The sequence below is a fragment of the Lathyrus oleraceus genome, chromosome 1 (genome assembly GCF_024323335.1).
Source record: "Lathyrus oleraceus cultivar Zhongwan6 chromosome 1, CAAS_Psat_ZW6_1.0, whole genome shotgun sequence".
In the NCBI taxonomy this organism is placed as follows: domain Eukaryota; kingdom Viridiplantae; phylum Streptophyta; class Magnoliopsida; order Fabales; family Fabaceae; genus Lathyrus; species Lathyrus oleraceus.
The window spans coordinates 318,963,002-318,976,670 of NC_066579.1; the positions used below are offsets into that span (position 1 = coordinate 318,963,002).

The following is a 13,669-nucleotide window of genomic DNA, read 5'->3' on the forward strand; positions in this document are numbered from 1 at the left end:
CAGGAACATAGCATATCCAGCACAGCATCATGAGTATGTCTTCAATGTTATTATTTTTCTTAGCTCAATCTAAGTCTTTTTTCCTCTCTATCATTACAGTCTTTCTAAATATTCAAATATCTTTCAAGTCTAATTACATCTTCTCACCCTTTCTATGGTGTTGCTTAATAGCATCAATATCAACCTTTTACTTAAAGAAATGTTCAAAAAAAGTATATCTAGTCGATTTTGCATGTTACAAACCCTTACCTAGTTGCATTTGTGCTAAGGAAATGTTTATAGAAAAATCAAAACTTGTAGGATCTTTTAGAGATGAGAGCATAAATTTCCAAAGCAAAATTCTTGATAGGTCTGGATTTGGTGATAAAACTTATGTGCCAGAGGACTCGTTGAGAATTCCACCAAGAATTTGCACTAGTGAAGCCAGGAGAGAAACTGAATCAGTTATTTTTGGTGTTGTTGATGAGCTTTTGTTAAAGACAAAAATGAAGGTTGAAGATATTGATATTCTTATAACAAATTGTTGTATTTTCAATCCTTCACCTTCTCTAAGTACTGTGGTTGTTAACCATTACAAACTTGAGGATCAAGTTTTGTGCTATAATTTAAGTGGTATGGGGTGTAGTGCTGGCCTCGTTGCCGTCGACCTTGCCAAACAGCTCTTAATGGTAAGAGTCTATCTTTAGATCATGTTTTAAAAATCTATATAATAGATATTGAACCTTATTTTAATTTGATATCTTCATATGGATAGGTACATCAAAATTCATATGCATTAGTAGTGAGCACAGAAATTCTCAACAGTGGATGGTACTCAGGAAACAACAGATCAATGCTTGTTACAAATTGTCTATTTCGTGTAGGTGGTGCAGCAATCTTACTCTCAAACATTTCTTCTGATTCTCGCCGTTCAAAGTATGATCTTAAACACACGGGTTCACAAGACAATTGTTACAATTCAGTCCTACAAAAAGAAGATGAAACAGACAAAATCAGAGGCATAGCACTTTCGAACGACTTGATGAGTTCAGCAGGTTTAGCACTTAAAGAAAACATTACGACACTTGGAAAATATGTTTTGCCTTTACTAGAACAATTAAAGTTTGCTACATCTTTTGTTGTTAAAAAGTACATAAACAAGAATATGAAGGTTTATACACCTGATTTTAAGTTGTGTTTTGAGCACTTTTGTATTCATACTGGTGGAAAAGCTGTTCAAGATGAGATGCAAAAAGTGCTTGGATTAAGTGATTGGCAAATTGAGCCTTCAAGGATGACACTTTATAGATTTGGTAATACTTCAAGTAGTTCTGTTTGGTATGCTTTGGCTTATTGTGAAGCCAAGGGAAGAATAAGAAAAGGTGACAGGATTTGGCAAGTTGCATTTGGTTCTGGATTTAAGTGTAATACTACTGTTTGGTGTGCATTAAGGAATGTTGATCCAATTAAGGATATTAATCCTTGGAGTGATGAGGTTCATGAATTTCCTGTTGATGATTGAAATTGAAGTGGGGATTTTGTATAATGTAAGTTGCAGTATCTTAATATCTATCTTTCTATCAATTTTTTTTAATCAAATAAATGCTAATATATATAAACTAGAATATGTACATCTGGGGGATATCTTTCTATCGAATCAAATTTGTCCAACTTTGTATGTTACATCACAATATAAATAATGAATATATATGTATGTGTGTTTATCCCATTACCAATGAGCTCTTAGTTATCCTATTCTAAGGGTTAAAAAAAAAAAATTGAATTGGCTAAATGAATATGTAAGACTTTAAACCCGAGCATAAGACATACCAGGATCGGCAAATCTGCCTACATCAGGCCCCAAGGGAAATGCATAAACCATCCATGCTTTGACAGCAAAACCACACAAAAACTAACTAAAAGCCAGGCTGAAAACAAAAACACCAGAGTGAAACAGAAAAGGAAGAGCTTGATGGAGGAAACTTAGCAGGCCACACAAAAAAAGCAGCCCCAGCCCTACCTCTTGACCCAACAGAAGACCCTGCTGACCGCCTCTGCAGCTGCAGCGACCTGGCGGAAACAATTGAAGCTACAGAATCGTAAGACAAAAAAATTGAAGAACAATCTGCCTAGGCCGCTTGAGCCACAACTGCAAATATAGTTAACTATTACTCTATTATCTACCTAAATGTGTTATCTTTAACCTGTCACTAAAGCATTCAGCTCAGAACAAATAAGAGGTTTCATAAAGACATAAGTTGCCAACAAAATGTTACAATTGAAGTAATGGGGGTGAAGAAATCAATATGATAAAAAATATATATATTTTATTCATTAAATTGATAATAGAGAAAAATCAACAACGGAGTCATTTGAATAGTATAAAATTCTATAGTGTAAACAAACAAGTATGTTGCAGATTATCACTAAGATTGATGAACAAGAACACCAATATTTTTGTGTGAAGAAAGAAAATTCCCTTCATCATTGATACCGGCATATTCATCTTTGAAGTATCGTTTTATGGTTGTCTAGCTCTTGTTGATCTTCTCACTTGCGATTCTTGCTCTTTTTTGTATAGAATTGTGTACTAGGATGGTTTTTGCCATCTTAGATTGAATGTCAAGAATGAACGCCACATCTCTGCTTTGAACAACCTTATTCTTTGCAGGAACCCTCGAAACCCAAGTTCATCTTTTTGGTGAACCAAAGTATATGCACTCTTTTGACTTAGTATCAAGCTTTAATCTTTCATCTCTTGAAATATGTACTTTCTCATATAATTTCATGGAATTCAATAATCTCCAAATGACCTATGGACTACCCACCATTTTCAGTTCTCAAACATTTCAGCTTGTTTCCATATGCTTATTCAACAGAAGCAAGGAACACTTTGAAAACTTTAAGAACTTGATCTTTTGTCTTCAATGGATACACTCTATTAGAGATAAGCTAGCCTAGTTAGTTATAAGTATAACTGACAGCTTTCAGTATTAGTCTAGCATGTAACCTGCTACTGCAGGTTACCTGATTGCTACTATAAATGCATCAATTGTAATATTGAGATCAATCAATGAAAGTCACAAAAGTTAGTTTACAAATAGAATTATGAATAGTGTAAGTATAGCTTTCTAACATGGTATCAGATTGCTAACACGACCTCCGGCCATGGCGTCTTCATCAGCGGTGTCGCCGCCGACTTCCGCTCCTGCATCAACTACGTCGGTACCTGTAGCTTCGTCCGTCAATGACAATCTGCGTCGTCTCAATTTCGCCCTCAAAATCGCTCACAAGCTCGATGAAAAGAACTTTCATCTATGGCGTCAACAAGTTGAGTCTTACATCAACGCACGCAACCTCACTGAATTCGTAGTATGTGCGCAAATTCCTCCGCAATTCCTTAATGATGCTGACTGTAACTCCGGTACGATCAACCCTGCGTATTCGGTTTGGCTTCAGAAAGATCAAATGTTATTGTCCCGGCTTCAATCTACTCTATCCAGCGAGATTCGCATCAGTTATGGGATCGCTTATTCAACTATTTCCAAAAACAAACTCGTGCTCGAGCTCGTCAGTTGAGAGGGGAGTTATGCGCCATTATCCTGGATAAATCATCAATTCAAGACTATCTATCTCTTCAAGATTCGCACTATTATTGACCCTAGCTTCGATTGGTGATTTTATTCCTCCTTCAATCACATTGATGTGATTCTTGAAGGCTTACCTGTTGATTATGCATCAATTGTGTATGTTGTTGAAATCAAATTTGGAGTTATGGATATTGATGAGGTTCAAATCTTACAAGTTGCTCATGAACCTTTAGTTCAAGAAACCTTTAGTTCCTGACCTAGCCTCTCTCAATCTCACTCACATTGTACCTTCTCATCTACCTCAGGATGAGGCTGCAACTGCTAGTTCAGATTCCTCTCCTTCCCTAATGGCAACACCTAACACTGACAATGATTATCAAGCTCTTCGTGGTAGTTATGGCAGAGGAAGAGGCCGACCTGGCAGAGGCAGAGAAGGTAGATTCTCTAACTCTACCCTGCAATGTCAAGTTTGCTCTAAATTTGGTCATTCTGCTTTACAATGCTGGCATGTTTTCAATCAAAACTTTCAGTCTTCTTCATTCAATGGCAACAACTCATTTGGTGCTCCTCAGCAACCTTGGCATAATTACTCTTATGGCAACAATGTTTGGAACAGACAAGACTTCTCTCATGAGGCCTTCACCTCCCTTTCAAGCTCCTCCAAGCACCTTCATTGCCAACACCTTGCCCTCTACTTCTACCTTCTGGTTTCCTGACTCAAGAGCCTCCTTTCATGTGACTCGTGAAGCCAAAAACATTCAGTAGGCCGCACCTTTTAAAGGTCCTGTCAAATTTCCATTGGCAATGGCCAAGGTTTGCGTATCTCCTCTATTGGCTCTAGTTCTTTTCCTTTCCTATTCACCCTCACACGCAACTTACACTTAACAATCTTCTACTTGTACCTTCTATAACTAAAAAGCTAATCAGTGTCAGTCAGTTTTCAATGGATAATCATGTTTATTTTTTGTTTTCTGTTGATAAGTGTCTTGTTAAATCACAAAAACTGATGTCACTCTTCTTGAAGGTCATGTTGGAACTTATGGGCTTTATGAGTTTCCTTCTATAGCATTATCTCCTCCTACAAAGTCTTCCACTATATCTATGTCTGGTTTGCTTTTCAATAACAATGTGCCTAGTATTAATTCTACTTGTATAGGATCTAAGCTGTCTAGTGTGTGGCACCTTAGACTAGGTCATCCTAGTTTGAATTCCCTAAGACTTATTCTAAAAACTTGTAATATTCCATTTCGTTCTAAAGACAATAATATATTTTGTACTGCATGTTGCATGGGCAAAACTCACATGTTACCGTTCGCTTCACACATCACACACTCTACACCCTTAGAATTAATATATTGTGATTTAGGGAGACCTTCCCCTAATTCATCTACTCTGGGGTTCTCTTACTATATGTCATTTGTGGATGCATACTCCAAATTCACATGGTTTTACTTGCTTAAATATAAATCTAAAGCACTAATCATTTTTAAACAATTCAAGTCTATGGTTGAACTTCAACATTGTTATCCTATTAAAGTTGTACAGTCTAATTGGGGAGACATTGTTATCCTATTAAAGTTGTACAGTCTGATTGGGGAGGGGAGTTTAAACCCTTCACCAAATTCTTATCTAATTTAGGTATTGTCCATAGAGTCAGTACGGAGCCCCCAATCTATCTCAGGTGTACTCTCAAAGCCTGGATATTGGACTTATCACTAAATAGCATCATGAAACCCATCCTACAATAGAGAAATACAACAGATATATCCAGGATATAATATATGAAAGCAATAAAGCATGTGATAATAATGATAATAAAACAAGTAAAAATAGTAAAGATAAACACTAAAACAAACAAGAAACAAACAAAACTAGGCTCGACTCCTACTTGCAAGAGCAAGGACTCCCCAGCAGAGTCGCCAACTGATGGGGATGCCCACCAGCTGATATCCCCAACAGAGTCGTCAGCTGATGGGGGGTCCCACCCGTTGATGTCCCAGTGTTTGCATTGCTATGTTGGTTTGAAGTGTTGGTATTAAAATGTGATTGTTTGGTTCAAATGCCATGAGTCCAAGTAACTTAAAATATTACTGCAGTAGTTTCTTTCTTTTATATTTGCTGCACTGGTGAAGTTTGGAAAGAATGCATGTATGTTATGCTTGTTAATGGCCTATTTGTAGTTTGAAATAAAGGACCTATTGTGAACTGAATGTTGATGAGTTTTAGGATGTAACACGTAGGCTTGTTGTTTGGTAATTGCTCTATTTGTGATTCTGATTAAATCTTGTCGTTAACATGTTAATATGCCTGCTAGTGCATGAACTTTGTGGGATATCTTTGACATTGCCAAAAACTCAGTCCAAATGGTGTTGTTGTCATGTACTCTGCCTTTTGGAAAAGTTCACATAGTCATGTCAATGAACTAAACTTGAATTGCATACTGCATTGTGCTAGATGATGCCTTGGTGTACATGTTGCTTCATTAAAATTTGGTTGAACACTTCATGAAATGATGCTTTGGTGTATTTGAATGCAGGTTGTTTGTGATGTGTAAGGTTGCCTTGACTTGGAGTTTTGGTCATGATTCAAGAAGGCTTGAAGTGAAGACTCGTGGTGATAACTTAAAGAAACAAAGCTTGCTTGCTCATGAAGAAAGGTTTGGCCATGAAATCAAGTGAAATGATGGAGAGAAAAAATGAAGAATTAAAGGACAATAGGATTAGGAATATGGAAATTAGGTCAGTTGACTTTGGTCAACTAGTTGACCAAAAAGTCAACAATTAACCAAAGTTAATTATGGGTCAAACTCTTATTTTATTTTTTTATGAAACTCGGAATTGGTATTTGTATGAATAAATGGACCTTTTGAATGGAAACATTTCCTTTTAATTCAAAGAAACATGCTTTGCTTTCAAATTAGAACTTTGCCTCCAAAATTCATGTTTGAATCATAGCCTTAAAATGAATGAATCATGGACTTTGAAATACTTGAACAAATGAACTTTGAATAAGAACTATGAAATTTGAACAAATGGACTTTGAATAAGAACTATAAAACTTGAACAAATAGATTATGAATGCATGATGAATCATGAGCCAATGAACTAGGAATGCATGATGAATCATGAGCCAATGAATGCACTATGAAGCATGAATCAATGGACTGTGATGCTTGAACAAATGGACCATGAATGGACCATAAACCTAGAATCAATGGACTTGAATGGAAACTAGAATGCAACATGACTAAGACTTGAATGAAAGCTTGCATAAGACTTGAATAACATGACCTTGGATCAAATGAATCATCAAGCAAATAAACATATGATAGGTCATGGTCAATAGATGATAAATCCTACGATTGACTTCTGCTTGACCACAATCAAGAATGATGTTTGACTCCAAATAACAATGGTATGATGCATCCATAATGATCAAGAACCATATTCCAATGAATTAAGGTTCCGCAGTTAACCACAAGCTCAGTAGACAAACCACATTGTCCACAAATATCAAGCATTCATGATTAGGATTTGAAGATGCAAACCACCTAATCAAAGACCTCAAACCAAGTAAAAGACTCCACAATCAAATCCCAATCAAATGGTCCCCATGATTAGGGTTTCATGATCAAGTCCAAGTTCATAAGGCAAACCACCTGATCTATGAGTACCAAAGATCAAGAATTAGGGTTTTATGCATAAGTGAATACCATGATTGCAATCTTCATAAATCAAGGTCTCAAGCACCAAGAATTAGGATTTCATACCTTGATTCCAAGTTAACTACACCACCACAATCCCTAGGGTTTGATCCTTGTGTAAAACTCTAGCTCTCGTTAGATATAAATACCACAAACCTTAAATCTATGATGTATGTTGATACAATAGATGCATTGAATGCATTTGACATGAATGAGTACTGATGAATCTCACATTAAAAGTCAGATAAAAAGTAAAAAAGGGAAAGACAAATTTTGGGGTATGACACATTTATAATGAATAACAATAATATTGTTAATAGAAATAATAGAATAATTCAATCCAGATATTGTACCTTTGCAAGTGAGACAAACAGCTAACTAATGTTATTTTTGGAGATAGAGAAAACTATTAATCACTAATAATTTCTAACTTTAAAAAAAATTAAATATGTTTTAGTCGTTTAATTTTTAGTTTTTGTTAAAAATTCCTTCAACTTTTCATCTCTATATAATTATCCTGCAAAGTATTTATTTTAGTTGTTCAGAAGGTTTAATATTAAAATAATTTTTTAAATATATTTAAAAAATATTATAAAAGGTTTATGTACAAAAATAAAATAAAAAATTGATTAATAATCATAAAAAAATTTATTAAAAAAAAATCTCAAACTCAACATATTAACTAACAAGTAACAACTAAACTGTGCATGCTACTACTCTTTAAATTGCGTAAGATATATATACTCTACACATAAAATAATATATGAGTACTTTAATCAATATTCAAATTTTATAACTCATAAATAAAAACAACTTACCTTGCTGAAGGAAAAACAAAATACAAGGTTGCTTATATTTTAAGAAATGATAATAACACACTTTTTAATATAAATACTCATACTTTCTTTTACGGAATAAACTTCATGTAAATCCAACTAAATTATATGGAGTCCAGCTAGATATTTGTTTTTGCATATGTGACATATTACAAAAGAGATCCTCTAATTTTTATTTTCAATTAGTTCATTTTTACAACTCTATAAATAAGAAAGCTTTTAGACAGGAACCATGGTGTATCCAACATCATGAGCATTTTCTCAATGTCATTCTTTTTCTTAGCTCAATTCAAGTATTTTTTCCTCTCCATCAATAGAGCCTTTCTAAATATCCAAATATTTTTCTCACCTTTACAATGGTGTTTGTTAATAGCATCAATAGCAACCTTTTACCTAAAGAAATGCTCCAAAAAGATATATCTAGTAGATTTTGTTTGCTATAAACCTTCCTCTAAAACCATGTGTAGTAAGGATTTGTTTATAGAAAAATCAAAATGTGGAGGACATTTTAAAGATGAGAGCATAGATTTTCAAAAGAAAATTATGGATAGGTCTGGATTTGGTGATAAGACTTATGTGCCAGAATCCTTAATCGTAATTCCACCAAGAATTTGCACTATGGAAGCAATGAAAGAGACTGAATCAGTGATTTTTGGTGCTATTGATGAGCTTTTGTTGAAGACAAAAATGAAGGTTAAAGATATTGATATTCTTATAACAAATTGTTGTATTTTCAATCCTTCACCTTCTCTAAGTGCTATGGTTGTTAACCATTACAAATTTAAGGATCGAATTTTGTGCTATAATTTAAGTGGTATGGGTTGTAGTGCTGGACTTGTAGCCATCGACCTTGCCAAACAACTCCTACAGGTTAGATAATCTTTATTTAATTACTTTTGTTTTCTATTTTATCATCACTCATTTGTTTTGGCAAATAGATTTATATTTCATCCTAATTGCTAGCTGCATTAAATTAATACATGTGATTTTACTGAATAAAAATGACAAAATGCAATGTTTTTATGTTGCAACCAAATTGAAATCCATTGTTATGATTACACTGGACATAATTTTCCACTTTCTCTCGTTGTTTTTTCCTTAACTTATTGTGTACCCTTTATTTTATTGTATTTTATTTTTTCATATGCCTAGGTACATCACAATTCATATGCCTTAGTAGTGAGCACAGAAAATATCAACAGTGGATGGTACTTAGGAAACAACAGATCAATGCTTGTTTCAAATTGTCTATTTCGTGTAGGTGGTGCAGCAATCTTACTCTCAAGCATTTCCTCTGATTCTCACCGTTCAAAGTATCATCTTAAACACACTGTTTATACACACATCGGTTCACAAGACAGTTGCTACAATTCAATCTTTCAAAGAGAAGATGAAACAAACAAAATCACAGGAATATCACTTTCAAAAGACTTAATGAGTTCAGCAGGTTTTGCACTTAAAGAAAACATCACGACACTTGGAAAATATGTTTTACCTTTATTAGAACAATTAAAGTTTGCTACAACTTTTGTTGTTAAAAAGTACTTTAACAAGAATATGAAGATTTATACACCTGATTTTAAGTTGTGTTTTGAGCATTTTTGTATTCATACTGGTGGAAAAGCAGTTCAAGATGAGATGCAAAAAGTGCTTGGATTAAGTGATTGGCAAATAGAGCCTTCTAGGATGACACTTTATAGATATGGTAATACTTCAAGTAGTTCTGTTTGGTATGTGTTAGCTTATTGTGAAGCAAAGGGAAGAATTCGAAAAGGTGATAGGATTTGGCAAATTGCATTTGGTTCTGGGTTTAAGTGTAATACTGCAGTTTGGTATGCATTAAGGAATGTTGATCCAATTAAGGAGATTAATCCTTGGAGTGATGAGGTTCATGAGTTTCCTGTTGATGTTTCAATTTGAAGTGGGGATTTGCAAAGTATATCAATATGTTACTGGTACAGAATTAATGACTAATAGGTTGTAGTATGTATGAAAGTAAATTGTTTTAAGTAAAACTTTTTACATACACTTCAAGCTTTTGTACAAAGATTGTAAGGATGAATTCAAATGAGAATAACAAAACAATAATTGGAGGATAAAATTACTGCTAAATAAAAAGAATAGCCCTTACAAATTTAAGCTAAAACACAGGTAGTTTTGTTACCTAAAGAAGCAGAAGCAAAATCAAAACAGATGCAGTCATTCTGTCAAATTAACTCTAGTTATATAACTTTTTAAAAAAAGGAACCTACTAGTTTAAAATATTTACCTAAAGGACTCTCCTTGTAGCTAATGTTTCATTACACATTATGTAGAATAACTATAAAGTATAAACATTCTTGGCCACTTTTACTTTTCAACTTGCAAAAGAATCTGAGTAAATAAAACGTGTCCTTATGTGCAACTAAACATGTATGTGTTTATCCCCTTACCTATGACTTCTTAACTATCCTATACTAATGGTTAACTTTTTTTTTGATTCGGCTTAAATGAATATGTTAGAAATGAGACTCTAAATCCGAGCACAAGACATACTCAGATCGCAAATCTACCTACAGCAGGCCCCTAGGGTAATGCGGAAACAACCCAAGCTTTGACACTAAAAGCACACAAAAACAATAAAAAGCCATGCTGAAAAAACAAAACACGAGCAAAACAGCAAAACAGAAGCTTGATGACGGAAACAAAGCAGGCCACACAAAAAACAGAAGCCACAGCACTGTCCCTAGACCCAACAGCAGACCCCGCTGCCAATGAAGCACGAATACATTAAAATCTCTGGCAAATTGCACTAATCAATGACCATGCTTCTATCCAAATCGTTAATCTCAAGTTTCTCTTATAATTTTTCTAAGTCTTTCTCTACCTCTAGATGTTTGACTTCTCTTCATCTGATTTACTCTCCTTACCACAAAATTTATAGATTTTCTCTCTACGCGCTCAAACCACCTAAATTTATTTTCCACCATTTTTTCTTCTATTGGTACTACCCCAGCACTCTCTCTAGTATTATCATTCTTAATTTTGTTTGTTTTAGTCTTACCACATATCCAACGCAATATCTTCATATTTGCTACACTTATTTTATTTTCGTGATAATTATCTGCTACACTTATTTTGAGCAGTACATTTGTGCACTAAAATATAGAAGTACTAAAATATTTTTATGTCAGCCTAAGACCAAATAGACATTGTAAAAAAAATCAATGAATTCTTATTTCCGACATAATCACTCAGATCAACAAAGATAACAAACAAGGCAAATCTCATAGCCATAAATGCTAATAACTATTCAGGAAAAAGAATATTCTAATCAATGAGTATTAATAAACCTATTCACAATCAGGAATTTTGCTAAAACATAAGACAAAAAGTTAAACAGTGAAGCTCGAAAGGAAGCACATGAGAGTAAAAGCTAAAGCATTGAGAAGTAGAAACAGAAGGAAAGAACAATTCTATTGAACGACGTGAATGAATCTTACCTGATTGATTCTCCATTGATTTGTTACAATCAGAGCATAACTTGCAAGTGAGAAAACGGAAGCAACATTTGGAACTACCTGCAATTGAAAATGTAGAGATAAATTGTGTCAGATGTGTGAGTGAGGGGAAAAACGGAGAAAAAGGAGGAGGGGAATTTCGGAATTAGGGTTTACAGTGTCGACGAGTCTGAAGAACAATAGTCTCGATGGTGCTTAAGGTACTTGGCGGAATTGATAGTGAATACGAGTGAACGTGCGATACAGAGAAGAATGAAGAATGGTGGGACGTCGTGGGGAGAGCGAAGAACGGTGGAGGTTCAGAGTTAGGGTTACGTGGGAGAGAAGGGTTGAGGTGTTCACATCAGTAGGGATTGAGGGAAAGGATCAGGAGGGAGAAATGAAAGGGGCTGTGTTTGCCGCTCTTTATTTTATATTTGGATAATTTAAAATTTACAGAAGCTGACTGAAAGTAGTATAGAAAGATATATAAACTTAATAAACAAAATATTTAACAGGGCACAAGTTTTTCTCAACATCATACTTAATAAACAAATATTAAGTCTTGCTAGAACAAAAGATAAATATAGGCCTATTATAGATAATGACTTTTTTCTTTAAGTATTCCATAGAACCTAAAAAAATACATAAAATAAATTATGTTAAATTTCATTCGTCAAAGATAAAAAAAATACATAAAAGTGATAAATAAATATGTTATCATTAACAAAAAAGGATAGTCTGAATCAATGAGATGTAATATTTCCTTAAGCTTATCGATCGGAATTGCATTAAAAGCTTTCAATGCGCCAACATTATTAACAAGGTACATGTATATAAGAGGCAAAGAATTTTTTTCAACGACAATCTCGATCAATTCTGCTCAAATATCTCCATCATTAGCATTCTTACTTTGTTTGACCAACTCCATTTTGTTCATTTCAAACACATCAACCATTTTTTTTGAAAGTTTTGGAAATTTCAATCATGCTTGTATCATCTTCAATAACCTTCTTTACCCGCTTCTTAGTCTTAGATGATGATGCATCTTGAGAATTGGTAATAGGAGGTCTTTTAAGAGAATTGTTGGAATGGTGTTCATCATCATCAAATCTCTCCAAAATAACTTCATTGGTTTCAACTAGGTGGTCTATTTCTTTGATGGTTGTGCAACAACTTTTTTCAACATTTGCAGTCTTTTTTGCTCTCATTTCAGTAACTATATCTTCATGCTCTCCTGTTGCTCGATCTTTTCCAAAAAGTTTGGCCAATTTATCATAAAATAATATTGGCTTATTTTTCTATTCAGCATCTTCGGATTTTTCCTATACCATAATAAACGAAAAAAGGCATCACTACATGAAATCAAATAAAAATAATTTGGTAAAACAATTATAGTAAATAATACCTCAATTAGTTTGTCTCAAACTTCATCTTCATCAATCCACATATTTGTCGTTGAATCTCATCCAAACCCACTCAAGCCATTCTGAAAAAGGTCGTAACAAGAATTAAATTTTGTTTTGATGTGTTTCATATGATCTTTTATCTTTTCTTTAGAAATTGGTTTTTCCGAAAAATGAATCTTCAATTCTTTAAGAATGTTATCCATAGCACTTGTTGTCATACTATTACCATTTTTATTTTCCAATGTTTGCTGATGGAAATATGCATCAACCAAAACTTCATCCATAACAATTGTACAATTGCATGTTTCTAGATTTTTGAGTTTTCTTGGCCTCTTTAAATTTGCTTCCATGTCTATTACTAAAAAACACAATAAAAAATATAACATTTTATGTGAAAATTCAAATGTAAAAATTCAAAACACTAAAATTCAATCTGCAAATTACAAATAAAAATCTCACCCACAAATTACAAATACAGAATTCAATCCAAATAAAATTCTTCAAAACATCATTAATAAGAGTAACAATTCCTTAAGAATAACTTTAATAATCTAGCCACATAGAACCAGGAACATTATTCCACTAATCATATCATCATTTTCTTCTCTTTGATCTTGATGACCCTCTTGAAAACCTATTTCACTTTCAAGCTCATCTTGCACCTCATCTATTA

The 13,669-nt window shown here is 33.7% G+C and overlaps 2 protein-coding genes and 1 long non-coding RNA gene across 3 annotated transcripts; 2 read left to right on the forward strand and 1 right to left on the reverse strand.

The window, feature by feature from the left end:
* LOC127133288 (3-ketoacyl-CoA synthase 2) lies at positions 1-1,708 on the forward strand. The gene is made up of 2 exons (XM_051061727.1): positions 1-668; positions 755-1,708. The coding sequence occupies exons 1-2, from the start codon at positions 30-32 to the stop codon at positions 1,499-1,501; spliced, it is 1,386 nt and encodes a 461-aa protein (XP_050917684.1). The 5' UTR covers positions 1-29; the 3' UTR covers positions 1,502-1,708.
* An 83-nt stretch (positions 1,709-1,791) lies between these two features.
* Positions 1,792-12,072, reverse strand: LOC127133304 (uncharacterized). The gene is made up of 3 exons (XR_007807294.1): positions 11,765-12,072; positions 11,591-11,668; positions 1,792-2,049 (listed from the first exon to the last, which is right to left on the reverse strand). It is a non-coding gene; the product is annotated as an uncharacterized LOC127133304 (long non-coding RNA).
* LOC127133272 (3-ketoacyl-CoA synthase 2) lies at positions 8,293-10,209 on the forward strand. Its single transcript, XM_051061726.1, has 2 exons — positions 8,293-8,978; positions 9,261-10,209. The coding sequence occupies exons 1-2, from the start codon at positions 8,358-8,360 to the stop codon at positions 10,026-10,028; spliced, it is 1,389 nt and encodes a 462-aa protein (XP_050917683.1). The 5' UTR covers positions 8,293-8,357; the 3' UTR covers positions 10,029-10,209.
* Positions 12,073-13,669: the final 1,597 nt, after the last annotated feature.